This window comes from Salmo salar, chromosome 18 (assembly GCF_965601325.2).
Source record: "Salmo salar chromosome 18, fSalSal1, whole genome shotgun sequence".
Classification (NCBI taxonomy): Eukaryota; Metazoa; Chordata; class Actinopteri; order Salmoniformes; family Salmonidae; genus Salmo; species Salmo salar.
Window position 1 is genome coordinate 17,795,554 of NC_138308.1, and position 18,662 is coordinate 17,814,215.

Here is an 18,662-nt window from a genome sequence, read left to right on the forward strand (position 1 = left end):
TTGAGAATTTCAATAAGCATTTCTCTACGGCTGGCCATGCTTGACCTATCCTGGTCAACTGCCTGGCACCCTCCACAGCAACCCGCCCAAGCCCCCACCATTTCTCCTTCACCCAAATCCAGATAGTTGATGTTCTGAAAGAGCTGCAAAATCTGGACCCCTACAAATCAGCCGGGCTAGACAATCTGGACCCTCTCTTTCTAAAATTATCTTCCCAAATTGTTGAAACCCCTATTACTAGCCTGTTCAAACTCTTTCGTATCGTCCAAGATTCCCAAAGATTGGAAAGCTGCCGTGGTCATCACCCTCTTCAAAGGGGGTGACACTCTAGACCCAAACTGCTACAGACCTTTATCTAACCTACCCTACATTTCTAAGGTCTTCGAAAGCCAAGTTAACAGATTACTGACCATTTCGAATCCCACCGTACCTTCTCCGCTATGCAATCTGGTTTCAGAGCTGGTTGTCACCAAAGCCCCACATACTACCTACCACTGCAACCTGTACGCTCTCGTTGGCTGGCCCTCGCTTCATACTCGTCGCCAAACCCACTGGCTCCAGGTCATCTACAAGTATCTGATAGGTAAGGCCCCGCCTCATCTCAGCTCACTGGTCACCATAGCAGCACCCACCCGTAGCACGTGCTCCAGTAGGTATATCTCTCTAGTCACCCCCTAAGCCAATTCCTCCTTTGGCCGCCTTTCCTTCCAGTTCTCTGCTGCCAATGACTGGAATGAATTGCAAAAATCCCTGAAGCTAGAGACTTACCTCCCTCACTAGCTTTAAGCACCAGCTGTCTGAGCAGCTCACAGATCACTGCACATAGCCCATCCAACTACCTCATCCCCATACTGTATTTATTTATCTTGCTCCTTTGCACCACGTATCTCTACTTGCACATTCATCTTCTGCACATCAATCACTCTAGTGTCTAATTGGTATATTGTAATTACTTCACCACCATGGCCTATTTATTGCCTTACCTCCCTTATCTTACCTCATTTGCACACACTGTATATAGATTTTCTTCAACTGTATTATTGACTATGTTTTGTTTATTCCATGTGTAGTTGTATATGTGGAACTGCTTTGCTTAATCTTGGCCAGGTCACAGTTGTAAATGAGAACTTGTTCTCAACTTGCCTACCTGGCTGAATAAAAGGTGAAATACAAAAAATACAAAAAACACTGCATTGCCAAAGAGGAGATGGTTCTTACCAAATTCAGGCCCATGTTTCTCAACCCAGTAAAATAATGGATTACAAATCAACCCGACATATGGAAGCATGGTGTCCTGCGCAAATGTTATTGGTAACATCGCGGACACTATCCGGTAAGAGGGTTAGTGCTATCTGGGATACTTGACGTCCCTACCCTAAACCTAAAAGCAACTTTATTTATTAGCTAGCCTGTTAGGGCTAGGGGGCAGTATTGACACGGCTGGATAAAAAACATACCCGATTTAATCTGGTTACCACTCCTACCCAGTAACTAGAATATGCATATACTTATTACATATGGATAGAAAACACCCTAAATTTTCTAAAACTGTTTTAATGGTGTCTGTGAGTATAACAGAACTCAAATGGCAGGTCAAAACCTGAGAGATTCCTTTACAGGAAGTGGCCTGTCTGACCATTTCTTGAACTTCTTTTCCATCTCTATCATTTACTAAGGATCTCTGCTCTAACGTGACACTTCCCACGTCGTCCATAGGCGCTCAGAGCCCGGGAAAAAACAGAATGTCGTCATTCCAGCCCCAGGCTGAAACACATTATCGCCTTTCTCAAGTGGCCGATCAAGGGACACTGGGCTTAGGCGCGTGACCCGACCGCCCCCGCCTTTGGGATTTTTTCCTCTGTTTGCCGAAAAGGAGATTCCCTGTCGGAATATTATCACTTTTCTACGAGAAAAATGTCGTAAAAATTGATTTTAAACAGCGGTTGACATGCTTCGAAGTACGGTAATGGAATATTTAGAATTTTATTGTCACAAATTGCGCCATGCGCGCGACACTTCTTTACTATTTCGGATAGTGTCTTGAACGCACGAACAAAACGCCGCTATTCGGATATAACGATGGATTATTTTGGACCAAACCAACATTTGTTATTGAAGTAGCAGTCCTGGGTGTGCATTCTGACGAAGACAACAAAAGGTAATCAAACTTTTATAATAGTAAATATGATTATGGTGAGTGCTAAACTTGCCGGGTGTCTAAATAGCGAGCCCGTGATGCCTGGGCTATGTACTTAGAATATTGCAAAATGTGCTTTCACCAAAAAGCTATTTTAAAATCGGACATATCGAGTGCATAGAGGAGGTCTGTATCTATAATTCTTAAAATAATTGTTATGCTTTTTGTGAACGTTTATCATGAGTAATTTAGTAAAATGTTAGCGAATTCCCCGGAAGTTTGCCGGGGGTATGCTAGTTCTGAACGTCACATGCTAATGTAAAAAGCTGGTTTTTGATATAAATATGAACTTGATTGAACAAAACATGCATGTATTGTATAACATAATGTCCTAGGGTTGTCATCTGATGAAGATCATCAAAGGTGAGTGCTGCATTTAGCTGTCTTCTGGGTTTTGGTGACATTATATGCTGGCTTGAAAAATGGGTGTCTGATTATTTCTGGCTTGGTACTCTGCTGACATAATCTAATGTTTTGCTTTCGTTGTAAAGCCTTTTTGAAATCGGACAGTGTGGTTAGATTAACGAGAGTCTTGTCTTTAAATAGCTGTAAAATAGTCATATGTTTGAGAAATTGAAGTAATAGGATTTTTAAGATTTTGAAAATCGCGCCACAGGCTGCCAGTGGCTGTTACGTAGGTGGGACGAATTCGTCCCGCCTAGCCCAGAGAGGCTAGATTCTAGAGCAAAGAAACTGATTAGTTATTGTGAGAGACTAAACATTTATTTCATTATCCAAGTATCAGTTCATAGTCAGCATGTTGCCTTGTTACAAGATCATCATCATCATCATCATCATCATCATGTTAGCCAAATGCAGTAACGGATAACAGTTCAGTTTTCTGTTATCCTTTTGAATGCAATCAATGTTATGTTTTGTATGTTACATATGTTTATCCAAAACAAATCACCTATGTAAATATGTTTGCAGTTGTACTTTTGAATACAATTATAAAAAGTAGTTTTTATTCTAATGTCTTGCCCAATCTCTAATGACGTGTTCTACACAATCAAGATAATAACTGATGACAATTGAGAATGACAGGAATGTCATTTGCAGTAAAAAAAAAAAGAAAAAAAAAAGAAAAAAAAATATACATTTTGTCTGGTCCTCCTTACTTTTTGAAGTTAGGAACATCAGTGCTACCAATGAAAAAATACATTTAGAGCCCTGCATACGTGGCGTTAACAGATTGTTGGACATCTATGAACACGCTGTCATATCATTGCAACGAGCCATTACATTGCTGAGAAGTGGGACATGTAGTCCCATGTACTGACCACTGAGAACATGGAAGAGGCACACAGCAAAGAACATAAAAACAGCATCTAAAAACAGCATTGTGTGTGGGGGACAGCAGTAAGGTAAGCGCCGTCTGGTAGCCTTGACTGTGATAAATGGAACTGCACTGCAACCTCAAGGTCATAACCAGGACCCTATCTGCATTGTGAATTCACGTCATTTAATTTTAAGATTTAAAAAAATTATTTAAACGTTAAGAACATTTTTTAAAATTTGTTACATCCCTACCTAGGGCTGAAGCGGTCATGCCATTTTGTCAGCCGGTGATTGTCAAGCAAATAACTGCCGGTCTCACGGTAATTGACCATTAATTAACAAACACATTTAGCATCTCCTGGCTTCCACGCATAGCCTACAAGCTACTGATGCAGACCTTTGGAACATCTACATTTTAAAAAGTCTAATAAATCCAAGTAATATATCCTACACAATAAATCCATTATTTATTTTAGACACGTTTAAAGAAACATGTTATGAAGAAAATGTAGTCTATTTCAAAAGAACAGAATAGCACACTCTGATCTGGCTATGTCATATGGCTGTGAGCTACACTAGTTCATTTAGCAGACATGATTTTCTTAAAATTCAGTAGCATTATTTTATAGTATGAAGAATAAGATTAAATAGCTGAATGAAATAGAAATGATATTTTCTCCAAACGATTTGAGGGAACGCTCACACGCGGCTATTCTGTGTTGAGCGGTTAACAAAGAAACAGGTACTCCTATATGCTTAATTTAGAGTTATTTATGTAACTTTAGTTATGATACAAATGTTGGACTATATGTTCTGATTTTTTAATACATTCTAAGGCTGCATGATGCAACTAATGATGATTTGAAAAAAGTTGCATGAAAGGTTCATCAGTCTCTTATTCACAATTTGACAAGCACTTGATAATGCCTCAACTTTGCTGCATCCCCTGTGTGGCCAGTGGGCGTCGTGCCCTCGGGCTGAATATAATAATTATAATTCCCTTCTCCTGGCTGTGTGCCGAAGCACTTCTAACTCACATGGGTCTTTCTCACAGGCTACAAGTGAAGACCGACACATTGGGAAGCAACTGCGTGAGGCGCATATTGAAGATATTGGAAGAACTGTCCACATTTACTTTTTGTCAGCCGACAAGATGAGTATGCCTAATGAACAGCAAAAGCCCCAGCCTGTGTCAATCTACTATCCCCTTAGTACAAAAGTTGACCTATTCCTTCTGTGCCAGAAATAAATATTCCAAACATAGTCTGCAACAGCTGTGGGATGCGATAGATACCAAATTAATGCAACCACTAGCATTAAAAAACCTGTTTTAAGCAATGAGTCTGATGCAAAGATGAGAACATTTAGCTTAAAATGTTGATAAACTATTACGCTATTTCTTCACATTATAAGCGCAGCAATGCGCACACAGAAGTAGGCTATAATCACGAATGTTTCATTAGCAGAAAAACACCACGCTCCAATGTGACCACAAATGCGATTATGCACGTAATGAGTATTTTTATGGTAAATTATCTTACCCAAACTTGAAACTCACACGCTGCATATGTATGCCAGTTAGGCTCTACACCCGTTGTAAAGTGGATTAATGCGTTTCATTTTAAGAAGTCATTTGGCCACTTTAGTTGTGATACAAACCTTATGAGGCGTGCTACATGAGGTGTGAGACCTATGATTTGAAAAAGTTGCGGCGTAAGGTTAGTATTTGGTCCCATATTTCTTGTACCCAATGACAACAAACGTGCGGCTTGTTGGGTGCATTTGCTGTTTGTTTTGGGATGTTTATGGGACATGTCTTGTGAATGGTGTCTGGAGTAATTTTCTTTCTAACAGAGCAGAGACAATGTTTCTGAACACTTCTAAATTCATCCTGATGCTGCAATCATTAAGACAATAAAGTTACATAGGCTACAACAACAGATGCTAACCTCGAACCATTACCAGGGAAGAGGTTAGCATTTTTTGGGGTATAACGTTGCCATTATTCAGGATTTTTCATTATCATAGCAGCATCCAAGTGAATGTATGTGTTCAAACTAGGGCTGTCAAAGTTAACAAACTAAAAACGCATTGTGTTACATTTTTAATGCTGTAAATATTTTTTGACTCCATTAAATCGCATGTATTTCTTCACCGCACTGACCTTAAAACACATGTTACTGCATGGACCCTATACCACACACAATGCACTCGATGACAGCTGCTGTTATGTAGCACCTTCAGTCTTAAAAATCCACTATGCGCATAGCTTTGAGCAACAATTTTTAAAGGAGAACTTAAGAGTTCAACCATAAACATGTTCCCAGGCGTTTCATTAGAGAACAGCAAAAACATCATTTGTGCACAAGTAGCTAGCTAGTTAAGCTAACATTAGCTATCTAGCTAACCAAAAGATTGTTTACTATGCCATGGCTGAATGCCTCTTAATATAGCTCTAATTTCCCACAAAGGTCCCCCCCCATCCATAACATTATAATAAAGTTGAAGCTCATTTACCGCATTTCTATACAATTTAAAAATGTTAAAATGCTATTTGGAGATCTCAAAAACAAGCAAAAATCACATTGGTTGCTGTAGCTTCTTCATTCACGCCAGCCAATCTACAAACACATAGCCTATTAGCTGCTACAAAAATTCACATGAACTCATCACCGGATTAAAAACTATAATTTAATACATACAGAAAAGTTAGCAGAAAATATATTATTAACCAATTGTGAACAAATACATTTGCTTGAAATATTTATTTTTCAGTTTTACTGCTTATTTCCTGCAATTCTACACATTTTGCCATGGGGTGGGGAGACATTTTTGCAGTTTTAAAAAGCCAATTTCCTGCAGTTCTACACAAAATGCCATGACTTATGCCATGTTAATATGACATCAGAGTAAACGCTCATGAATTACCGACCGGGCTCGCAGGGTTAGTTAGGGCCCCCAGGCACATGCCCTGTCGGTAATTCGCCCATGACTACTACAAGTTTAAATAGCTGGCTAGACTAATTTACCAATCTAAAAAAATGTTTAGCTGACATTGTCTAATTGAGTGACTGTCAGTGAGTGACATAACAAGCGGAAACTGCTGATGCACAACCAAGTTTCGAAATTGCACATTGTGTATTCTACTATTCTAACGATCAACAACAAGTTGAGACGCCAACGGAGTTCCTTAATAGAAAAAATACAAATGTGTTCTATTTCCGAAGTCCCGACCTCTGGGTCCTCATATGTAGCTACGGCCGTGTGTGTGCACGTGAAAGTGTTAACCTTCAAGAACATTGATAACAGGGAGTAGGCCACAGGTGGCTGCTGAGGGGAGAAGTGCTCATAATAAATGGAGCAAATGGAATGACGTCAAACACATGGCAACCATGTGTTTTATGTATTTGATACCATTCCAGCCATTACCATGAGCCCGTTCTCCCCAATGTTCCTAGGCCGTCATTGAAAATAAGAATCTGTTCTTACCTGACTTGCCTAGTTAAATAAAGGTAAAATAAAAAAAATACAAATGTAAAAGGTGCCACCAACCTCCTGTGGAGTAGGCCTACATAAACATTGGGAGCATTTTGTTTATGATACCGATTAATTATGTTTCCGGCCCTGCAATGCACTGCTTGTTAAATGGACAAATCTTTCTTTAGGACCAAATTTTAGCAAATTCAAAAATGTTGATTAAATCGCAAAAACGAACAGAATTCAGTTGATTAATCACGATTCATTATTTAAAAAATTGTTTGACAGCCCTAGTTCAAACATCTTCTATTCTCACTTACAAAAAATGTAATACAAAATTACACCTGACATTGGGCAAGGCAAACTGGGCGGCAGGTAGCCTAGTGGTTAGTGTTGGACTAGTAACCGAAAAGTTGCAAAATCGAATCCATGAGCTGACAAGGTCAAAATCTGTCGTGGGCAGAACTGTTCCTAGGCCATCATTGACAATAAGAATTTGTTCTTAACCGACTTCCCTAGTTAAATAAAAGGTAAATATATATATTTTTAAATGCACCCAATGACTCACAACCTTGATGCAGTCATTACATGCAAGGGATATGAAACAAAATACTAAACTTTAGACTAATTGAATACACTAAGTGAATTTGTCCAAATACTTATGATTTCTTCAAACAGATCTGTATGAAAATACCCTCAAATAAAGAGTGACATTCTGTCCTATCACCTTATAGTAATCATTTGATCTTATAATCAAAATGCTGGAGTACAGAGCCAAAATTAAGATTTTAGCTTCACTGTCCAAAGTATACAGTATATAGCCTTTCATCTTTCTCTTGGTATGGTAAGCCACATGAACAGGAACTGATTTATGACTGGACTGATAAGCCTCAGGTTGAAGTCAGACAGATTCCTGGAATTTCAGTCTGGAGTGGACCTAGTGACACTTCCCTTTTTTTCCACTTTCCTTTTCATCCTCCTCTCTATTACATTTTAATCATTTAGCAGGATGCACTTATCCAGAGCAACTTACAGTTAGTGCATTCATCTTAAGATATAAATGGTTGTTTCAACCAAGTCTATCACTGTTGTAGTAAGTACAGCAAAGTCAGTGACAGTACAAAAAGACAAGTGCAAGGTTTTTTATTATTTTTTGGGGGGTGGGGGGGTGAAACATATGTCTTATTTAAAGACACTCTTTGAAGAGGTAGGTTTTCAGATGTTTTCGGAACATGGGCAGGGACTCTTGTCGTAGCATCAAGGGGAAGCTGGTTCCAAAACTGAGGTGCCTGGACAGAGAAGAGCTTTGACTGGGCTGAGCAGGTGCTGACTTCCCATAAGGGTGGGATGGCCAACAGTTCCAGAGGTGGCAGAATGGAGTGCTCAGGTTGGGATGTAGGGTTTGCGCATTGCCTAAATGTAGGGAGGGGCAGTTCACATTGCTGCACCGTAGGTAAGCACTATGATCTTGTAGTGGGTTTAGACTGAAGCCAGTGGAGTGTATGGAGTAGTGGGTTGACATGGGAGAACTGGTAAAGGTTGCACACTAGACAGGTTGCAACGTTCATTGCAGGATTTTATGGCACAAGCGGTGACCCCAGCCAACAGAGAGATGCAGTAGTCTTTGCTCTCTGGGAGGGGGACACAGTGGAGTTGTCGACTGTGATGGAGAGGTCATGAGCAGGCAGACCTTCCCCGGGAAGACGAGCATCTCCGTCTTGTCGAGGTTGAGCTTGAGGTGGTGGGCCGACATCCAAGCTGAGATGCGTGTCGCCCCCTGGGTGTCAGAAGGGTCAAAGGAAAAAAGTAGTTAAGTGTCATCTACATAGCAATGATAGGAGAGACCATGAGAGAATATGACAGAGCCGAATGACTTGGTGTATAGAGAAAAGAGGAGCTTTGGCAGAGCGGAGATCCTCCGTGACACAGAGAGCAGTCTCAGTTGACTGACCCGTCTTGAAGCCTGACTGATTAGGGTCATGAAGATCATTCTGAGAGAGAACTTGACAGTTGGTCAGAGATGGCACGTTCAAGTGTTTTGGAAAGAAAAGGAGGGATTCCAGTCTATAGTTTTTGACAGAGGGATCGAGTGTTGGTTTCTTTTATTTAAATATTTTTTTTTATTTACCCCCTTTTTCGATTTTGTTTCATCGCCGCAACTCCCCAGCGCACTCGGGAGGCGAAGATCGAGTCATGTGTTCTCCGAAACATGACCAGCCAAATCGCGCTTCTTAACACCCGCTCGCTTAACCCGGAAGCCAGCCGCACCAATGTGCTGGAGGAAACACAGTTCACCTGATGACCAAAGTCAGCCTGCAAACGCCCAGCCCGCCACAGGAGTAGCTAGAGCACTATGAGCCAAGTAAAGCCCCCCCCGGCCAAACCCGCCCCTAACCCGCTGGGCCAATTGTGCGCTGCCCTATGGGACTCCCGATCTCGGCCGGTTATGATACGGCCCAGGTTAACAAACAGATCAACGACCATTTCGAATCCAACCATACCTTCTCCGCTATGCAATCTGGTTTCCAAGCTGGTCATGGGTACACCTCAGCCACACTCAAGGTCCTAAACGATATCATAAGCGCCATCAATAAAAGACAGTACTGTGCAGCCGTCTTCATCAACCTGGCCAAGGCTTTCGACTCTGTCAAATCACCGCATTCTTATCGGCAGACTCAGTAGCCTTGATTTCTCAAATGACTGCCTTGCCCGGTTCACCAACGACTTCTCAGATAGAGTTCAGTGTGTCAAATCGGAGGGCCTGTTGTCCGGACCTCTGGCAGTCTCTATGGGGGTGCCACAGGGTTAAATTCTCGGGCCGACTCTTTTCTCTGTATATATCAATGATGTTGCTCTTGCTGCTGGTGATTCTCTGATCCACCTCTACGCAGATGACACCATTCTGTATACATCTGGCCCTTCTTTGGACACTTATCAAACCTCCAAACAAGCTTCAACGCCATACAACACTTCCTCCGTGGCCTCCAACTGCTCTTAAATGCTAGTAAAACTAAATGCATGCTCATCAACCGATCGCTGCCCGCACCCGCCCGACTAACATCACTAATCTGGACGGTTCTGACTTGGTATTTGTAGTTGTCCACATATTCTTAGGTATCTGGTTAGACTGTAAACTCTCCTTCAAAACTCACATTAAGCATCTCCAATCCAAAATTCAATTTCGCAACAAAGCTGCCTTCACTCATGCTGCCAAACATACCCGCATAAAACGGACTATCCTACCAATCCTTGACTTTGGTGAAGTCATTTAAAAAAATAGCCTCCAACAATCTACTCAGCAAATTGGATGTAGTCTATCACAGTGCCATCTGTTTTGTCACTAAATCTCCATATACTACCCACCACTGCGACCTGTATGCTTTTGATGGCTGGCCCTCGCTACATATCCATCGCCAAACCCACTGGATCCAGGTCATCTAAGTCTATGCTAGGTAAAGCCCCACTGGTTACCATAGCACCACCCAGCCGTAGCCCGCGCTCCAGCAGGTATATTTCATTGGTCATCCCCAAAGCCAACACCTCCTTTGGCCACCTTTCCTTCCAGTTCTCTGCTGCCAATGACCGGAACGAACGGCAAAAGTCACTGAAGCTGGAGACATATCACTCTCACTAACTATAAGCGATCACAGCACCTGTACACAGCCCATCTGTAAATAGCCCACCCAACTACCTCATCCCCATATTGTTACTTTTTTTTTGCTCTTTTGCACCCCAGTATCTCTACTTGCACATCATCATCTGCACATCTATCACTCAAGTGTTAATGCTAAATTGTAATCATTTCGCCACTATGGCCTATTTATTACCGTACCTTCCTAATCTTACTACATTTGCACACACTGTATATATATTTTTCTATTGTGTTATTGACTGTACGTTTGTTTATCCCATGTGTAACTTTGTTGTCGCACCGCTTTGCTTAATCTTGGCCAGGTTGCAGTTGTAAATGAGAACTTGTTCTCAACTAGCCTACCTGGTTAAATAAAGGTGAACTCAAATTAAAATAAAACTGAAACTATGAACCATGAAAAACAGTCCCAGACCATTATTCCTCCTCCACCAAACTTTACAGTAGGCACTATGTATTCGGGGAAGGTAGCGTTCTCCTGGCATCTGCCAAACCCAGATTTGTCTGTCGGACTGACCGATGGTGAAGCGTGATTTATCACTCCAGAGAACGCGTTTCCACTGCTCCAGAGTACAATGTTGGCCAGCTTTACACCACTCCAGCCGGCGCTTGGCATTGCGCATGGTGATCTTAGGCTCCTGCTCGGCCATGGAAACCCATTTCATGAAGCTCCCGACAAACAGTTCATGTGCGTACGTTGCTTCCAGAGGTAGCTCCTGCTCGGCAGTGAGTGTTCAAACCGAGGACATACAATTTTGTAAGCACTCAGCGGTCCCGTTCTGTGAGCTTGTGTGGCCTACCACTTTGCAATGTGACCTACCACTTTGCGGCTGAGCCATTTTTGCTCCTAGACGTTTCCACGTCACAATAACAGCACTTACAGTTGAGCACGGCAGCTCTAGCAGGGCAGAAATCTGACGAACTGATTTGTTAGAAAGGTGGCATCCTATGACGATGCCACGTTGAAAGTCACTGATCTCTTCATTAAGGCCATTCTACTGCCAATGTTTGTCTATGGAGATTGCAAGGCGGTGTCCTCGATTTTATACACCCGTCAGCTGGAATAGCCGAATCCACTAATTTAAAGGGGTGTCCGCATACTTTTGTATATATAGTGTAGCTGACACTGGACCAAAGTAAGTTTGCGCTCTCCCTGGTGCACATCCACATTCAACACCTAGGTGCATTCTGCTGATTTCTCATATAAATACCCATATTACATCAGGTTACAGACCAGCTAACTAGGTCTAAGACCCCTAGCGAGTGCAACAATTTTAGCAGGCTAGTTATTGGTTTCGTAACAGCCACAAATACTGAGCATTCAGCAGTTCAAAGCAATGATTAAAGGTATCCCCATGCTTCTTGTCTGAAACAGTTCTTGCATATATTATGACAACATTTTGGTCTTCGGCAAGCGGTTTTACGTTTTTTCCTGAGGGTAGCCGAAGTCCTGTAGCTGAAGTCTACGCCCCTTCGTCTGATTAGTCAACAGTATGGATTCTTCCATTAAGTGTTTGTCGTCATTCAACAAGAGACGACTGGTTTTCATGCACATTTTTTCTCTTGATAAATACTGCATCAAACACTATGACATCCTTGGAAAAATTTGATTTCTTTAGTTATTTTAGATTAACTCAGATTATTTTGAGGAAATGTATACTGGCTACGGTGTCTCGAGCGACAAGTACTTTTGCCGCTTTTTTCAAGCAAAGGTCTTTTAAGGGAGTATTCGAGGCACAGATGTTCACTTAGCCTAGCCGAGTTCTGCTAGGAGCAAACCAAACCTAGCATGCAGATGCCTTAACCTCTTACATCTAGATGTTCCGCTAGCGGAACAACTGCTCCAATATCCAATGATAGGCGTGGCGCGAATTACAAATTCCTCAAAAATACAAAAACTTCAATTTTTCAAACATATGACTATTTCACAGCATTTTAAAGATAAGACTCTCCTTTATCTAACCACACTGTCCGATTTCAAAAAGGCTTTACAGCGAAAGCAAAACATTAGATTATGTCAGCAGAGTACCAAGCCAGAAATAATCAGAGACCCATTTTTCAAGCTAGCATTTAATGTCACAAAAACCCAAAAGACAGCTAAATGCAGCACTAACCTTTGATGAACTTCATCAGATGACACACCTAGGACATTATGTTATACAATACATGCATGTTTTGTTCAATCAAGTTCATATTTATATCAAAAAACAGCTTTTTACATTAGCATGTGACGTTCAGAACTAGCATACCCCCCGCAAACTTCCGGGGAATTTGCTAACAATTTACTAAATTACTCACGATAAACGTTCACAAAAAGCATAACAATTATTTTAAGAATTATAGATACATAACTCCTCTATTCACTCGATATGTCCGATTTTAAAATAGCTTTTTGGTGAAAGCACATTTTGCAATATTCTAAGTACATAGCCCAGGCATCACGGGCTAGCTATTTAGACACCCGGCAAGTTTAGCACTCACCAATATCAGATTTACTATTATAAAAGTTTGATTACCTTTTGTTGTCTTCGTCAGAATGCACTCCCAGGACTGCTACTTCAATAACAAATGTTGGTTTGGTCCAAAATAATCCATCGTTATATCCGAATAGCGGCGTTTTGTTCGTGCGTCCCAGACACTATCCGAATGGTAAAGAAGGGTCGTGCGCATGGCGCAATTCGTGACAAAAAAAATCTAAATATTCCATTACCGTACTTCGAAGCATGTCAACCGCTGTTTAAAATCAATTTTTATGCCATTTGTCTCGTAAAAAAGCGATAATATTCCGACCGGGAATGTCCATTTAGCTAAACAGAGGAATGAAAACAAACCTTTCGGTCGAAGCGGGCACGAGCCTGAGTCTCACAGTACTGTAACCAGCCACTACCCAAACGCGCTACTTTGTTTCAGCCAGAGCCTGCAAAGCTACGATTCCGCTTTTTGCCGCCTTCTGAGAACCTATGGCAGCCGTAGGAAGTGTCACGGGACAGCTAAGATCCTCACTCTTCAATAAACAGAGACAAGAAGAACGACACCTTGTCAGACAGGCCACTTCCTGAATGAAACCTTCTCAGATTTTGGCCTGCCATATGAGTTCTGTTATACTCACAGACACCATTCAAACAGTTTTAGAAACTTTAGGGTGTTTTCTATCCATATGTAATAAGTATATGCACATTCTAATTACTGGGTAGGAGTGGTAACCAGATTAAATCGGGTACGTTTTTTTATCCAGCCGTGAAAATACTGCCCCCTAGCCATAACAGGTTTTAAGTAGGCTAATATGTCTGGCTAGGGCAATTCTAGTTATCTCCACTTTCTTTCTTTGTCATTTACCTCTCATCCCCTTTCCCTTCTACCCTCCTCCACCGCTAAAGCATCACATGTACCATAGGCTGTTACAGCAGCCTTACTGTATTTCCTATTGAATGCCACAACCCCATGAAAGCCTTTGATTTACTATATGAAATGAATGGTATAAAAATAGAGTGGGTGTGTTCTATGGAAAGACAGTTCAAAAGAGAGTAACCCTATTACTCTCACATTCAGAGTGAAGATCTATTGAGTGTTTATTGGAATCAGTAGATCTTCTACCCCTTTTCACAGCACTAAGGGGTGTGGTGATGCTGTGTGTAGGTCTATAATTACTCTTTCTCCCCCGAGTGAGATAGCAGGGTTTACACAGTTAACTCAGCCATGATATATGCCTGGCTGGGGATATGAGTCCTTGAGGCCTTTGACCTCCAGAAGCATTTTTAGGATGAAGAGACTCACTATCTAAAGTCCCAGCAAGTTCCCAGCACATAACCACCAGATTTATTGAAAGAGGAGCTTCTCACTGAGTTCACAGCTTAAATGTGGTAGATGTCATTACTACAGAGAGATTAGTCTTTGAGCTGTGGGTTCGTGACTCTATGGTAAGGCGTGCTAAACTACAACTAAATCACTTCAGCCTATGACATCACATTTCAGATGGCGGGTATTTATAAATCTGATGCATGGATATTGAGAGGAGAAAAAGAAAGAACATGGGGACTGATTAATGTTAACTAACCCAAACTTCCTCTCAAATAAGTATCAACTTGAGTAACTTGACAAAACACAACTAGAACAGGCCATTAAGGACAGAACAAAAACAAACCACAAGGAGTTTCAGGAAGGCGCCTCCTATCTACCACCCCCCCCCCCCCCCCTCCTAATCTTCTCCTTTGTTCATCTTCTCTCCCTCCATACCTTGAAGAAGCTCCCTTTCTTCTCCCTCAGGCTGGGTTGGATGAGTGTGCTTGTTGACATGCTATCCTCCTGTCCTTCGTCGTGCCTGTGTTTGTTTCTGTGGGGAAGAAAAATGTCATTAGCTGGGTTTGTTTCCTTACAATTGACAACAGATTTTCATTCAAATAATTTTAAATCTGCACATTTTCCCACCAGCGGGGTGTTTACATCAAACTGACGTGTTGCGGATAAAAGGATGCACGTGATGACGTAGTGCATATAAAGATAACTTTAAAAAATACAAGTTTAAACATAGGTTTTCGTCGCAATGTCAACTCTACTGGTGGTTTTGTCTGTAAAAATGTTGCGTTAAGTAGCGAGTGTGCCCTATCTAAGCCAACAGCTCACATTTACATTTACATTTTAGTCATTTAGCAGACGCTCTTATCCAGAGCGACTTACAGTAGTGAATGCATACATTTCATAAATTTTTTCTCACAGATGCAGTGCAGTTATACCCCACATGATGAGTGTAAGGACAAAAGACCGAGATTATTTTTAATTGTCAAACGACAGTCAAGCATCAATCATCATGTCACCAGCATAAGACCCTCGATATTTATTGGAAAGTAGCATCAAGCTCATCACCGTGCACGTTCACCACCCAGTGAAGATCATCATAACGTATTTCATCTGTAGCCTAATAAACTGCATGTTTTCCCCGAGTCGTAGTGGGAGGACCACACAACATGTCATCGCGTGACTCCAACTTTACTTCCATATGATGGTTATTATATCAATATTTCTATTGCGTTTTCTCGCATGATTTATTTTAACGACACAAAGATCGCACCCTAGCGTATTTTGTTTTGTCGACATTTGGAATGTTTACCGTAAGTTTGCTGTTTCCATCAGGCCTGTCGTGACATTTTAAATCCAGTTAGGCAAGTGTATGCCCTCCAGTACTGTCTAGTCCCCAATTACATTCAGTTATGAGCCGATTTTTCCAGATATAGCATTTGACAAAAACATAATTATTTCAAACCTTGATTACATTTGGATACGATCACATACAGTACCTTCTGATAGTATTCACACCTCTAGACTTTTTCCACATTTTGACATGTCACAGCCTGAATTAAAAAATGATTAAATTGAGGTGGGAAAAAATGTCTACACACAATACCCCATAACGTGAAAGTGGAATTTACACTTAAATGTCGAGTCAATACGTATTCAACCCCTTTGTAAGGCAAGCCTAAATAAGTTCAGGAGTAAAAATGTGCTTAACAAGTCATATAATAAGTTGCATGCACTCACTGTGTGCAATAATGTATAACGTGATCTCAAAAGCTCGCAACTGGCGATGATTGGAAGACTGCTCCTGCCTGTCGATGCAATAGCCTATAGTCCTCCTCGACGCGCTCTGCAGAAATTTGGAGAACAGCAATACATCACATCCATAGGACATGATCCAATTCTGATTGGAGTGTAAGTGTTTGATATTGTAACGTGTGATTATTTTACCTTACATTTTTTACTTGTCCCGGGCAAGCGGACATGCATTAATATCGAGCCCTGTATCGTTGTGCATCATCGCAGAAGAAAATAATTACATGAGCTCCAATACCATCATGTTTGTGCCTGCTGATTGGTTGCCTTGGTTAGGAGTAAGAACCAGAAGGTTACACTTGCAGCTCTATTATTGTTTTTGCATCTCAGGCTTCTTGTTTTTTCCTTTTTATGATTTGAGTGCAAGTACTGAGCACTATATCCATCAAAACAAACCGTTTGCTCGAAAGGCAAAAAATGCCGGGTCGTTCCAACAATTAGCTGCCTTTCACCCTTGGCAGTTTCTGATTCAGGGATACAGTATATTCAACCAAACTCTGCCCAGGTGTCTTTCTAGGCCTGCTACAAGTTCGAGTAGTGTAACTTGCTGGAAAAAAACGTTGATTTCACAACTTTTACATTCGGTCATAAAGTGCCATAAATCCCCTTGTCACAGGGGGAATGGAAGCGTGTTATGTGCAACAGGGAGGGATAATTGAACACACTCTTTTTTTAATGTATTGTTAAAATAATTCTAGCCTGTCTAAGGGTAACAGGGTTGACTTGTTATGCTCGACCTGCTCAGTTTTCCACCACAAAACACCAGAAAATGGCCAAAGAGTAGAACCAGCTCTTTTCTTAGATGTTCAATGTTGATTTTTGATTTTTTTTAAAGGAATAGTTTCACCATATTAAAAAGAGTTCAGTTCACGTAACAGGGGTGACCTTAAAATTAGGGACCAGGTTGTATTTTATTTTTTTACCTTAAAATTACATGAAATAAATCAATCTTCAGGAATTACTTTTCATAGCAACAAAATAACTAGGGCTTTACAATGATGGTGAAAACTTGGGAGAAATGTTAAAATGAAGGAATGCTGAATTTAGGCACTTTAGCAAGTCTTTATTCATATTATAGATTTGATTTATTGAATTTTGAATGTTGCCTTTATTAAAAGAGCACTTCATTTAATATAACAGGCTTTTAAAATGCAATACTTGTGCACAATTTCTACCTAAAATATCAAAGGGACGCAAAAGGTACTCATTTAGTAGTAGTAGTAATAAATGGGTGGAATATGCCATCTGAAAAGACAAAACAAGCCATTCATATGCTAATGTTAAGGTAGGGCTGGAAAATTGCAGTATCTTTATGTCCCTTCTCTATGTGAGAGGGCAGCCTCGTCATAAACCTGCATTTCCTCTGAGCGGACAAGCTTTGATAAGTATTGTGGTTAACCAATTGTGAGCGCGTAAACTCCCACCACTGGCCAGCACACAGTATAAGACATGACACATCTGAGACTGTGGACTGTAGTTAGAGGAGCAGACAATCTGAACTATCCCTCCAAGATCCAAGGACTAGTTCTACTTCTAAATAATATTCAGGAAGATTTGAACACAAAGAACCTGCTATTCTCTATCGGAGAGAGGGGGAAAATGATGAGCTAAGTAATTAACTGCCAGTCTTAGCACACTTCTTAAATTCCTTACCTCAAGTTATACTATGACTTCAACAAAGCTCAACAGTAATATTGTGTGCCCTCTCAACATCTCAACTCTTCAAGGCGAGCTTGATCTGTCTGCCTGTGTTTTCTGGAATATTTCAGGGAAAACCTTGTACTTTCTGATTATTTTTCTCCTCTCTCGATTACCACCTACCTACTCATTAGATTGGTGAGACTTAAAGGATGGCAGCAGTCCTGCACATTGTTTAAGAATTCATTGATCTGTGGTCTTTTGCAAAGCTTTGTTATAGCGTTCCCTGTGATCTACTATCTTTTGCTCAGACGTACTGTGATTTTAGGGGAATGGTGCACGGTATATTATTTTGTTATGGTTACTGTGTTTTTTAGCTGATGACTATGGATCGCATGGCAATAGAAATATGTGTTTATTTTCCAAAGAATCCACAACCGGAGCAAAACTCCCAGGAATGTGTAGCCTTGGGGCTAATCTGGGTGCTGCGTTGGCAGTAATCATCTTGTCCTGCTCAACCCACAGGATGCATTCATTTTAACAGAGCCACTGCAGGGCTGCTCTGTGAGCCTAGAATTGCGAGAGCATCTATGAGCATCAGTGCTATGGAAATGGTACTGCTCTATGGCCCTCCCACTATAATCATGACTTTTCAATAACAATCTTCTGCTTCTGTTGTGGATGCATGTACATGGAGGCACACAGGGCTGTGGCTCTCCAAATCTTGTTCAAAGCTGCTTGTACCCTTCTATTTCTTCATGTTTTCACTGTAGCTGATGCCAATAATCTACAGAGCAACATGCATACTATTACTAGAGC

The 18,662-nt window shown here is 41.0% G+C and overlaps 1 protein-coding gene across 1 annotated transcript in view; it reads right to left on the reverse strand.

Annotated features, from left to right (window-relative positions):
* Positions 1-18,662, reverse strand: part of rin2a (Ras and Rab interactor 2a) — a 68,515-nt gene that overhangs the window by 36,396 nt on the left and 13,457 nt on the right. Inside the window, exon 2 of the mRNA XM_014154583.3 lies at positions 14,835-14,931. Within this exon, the coding sequence (XP_014010058.2) occupies positions 14,835-14,894 (60 nt within the window). The 5' untranslated portion in view covers positions 14,895-14,931. The remainder of the gene's footprint in view (positions 1-14,834; positions 14,932-18,662) is intronic.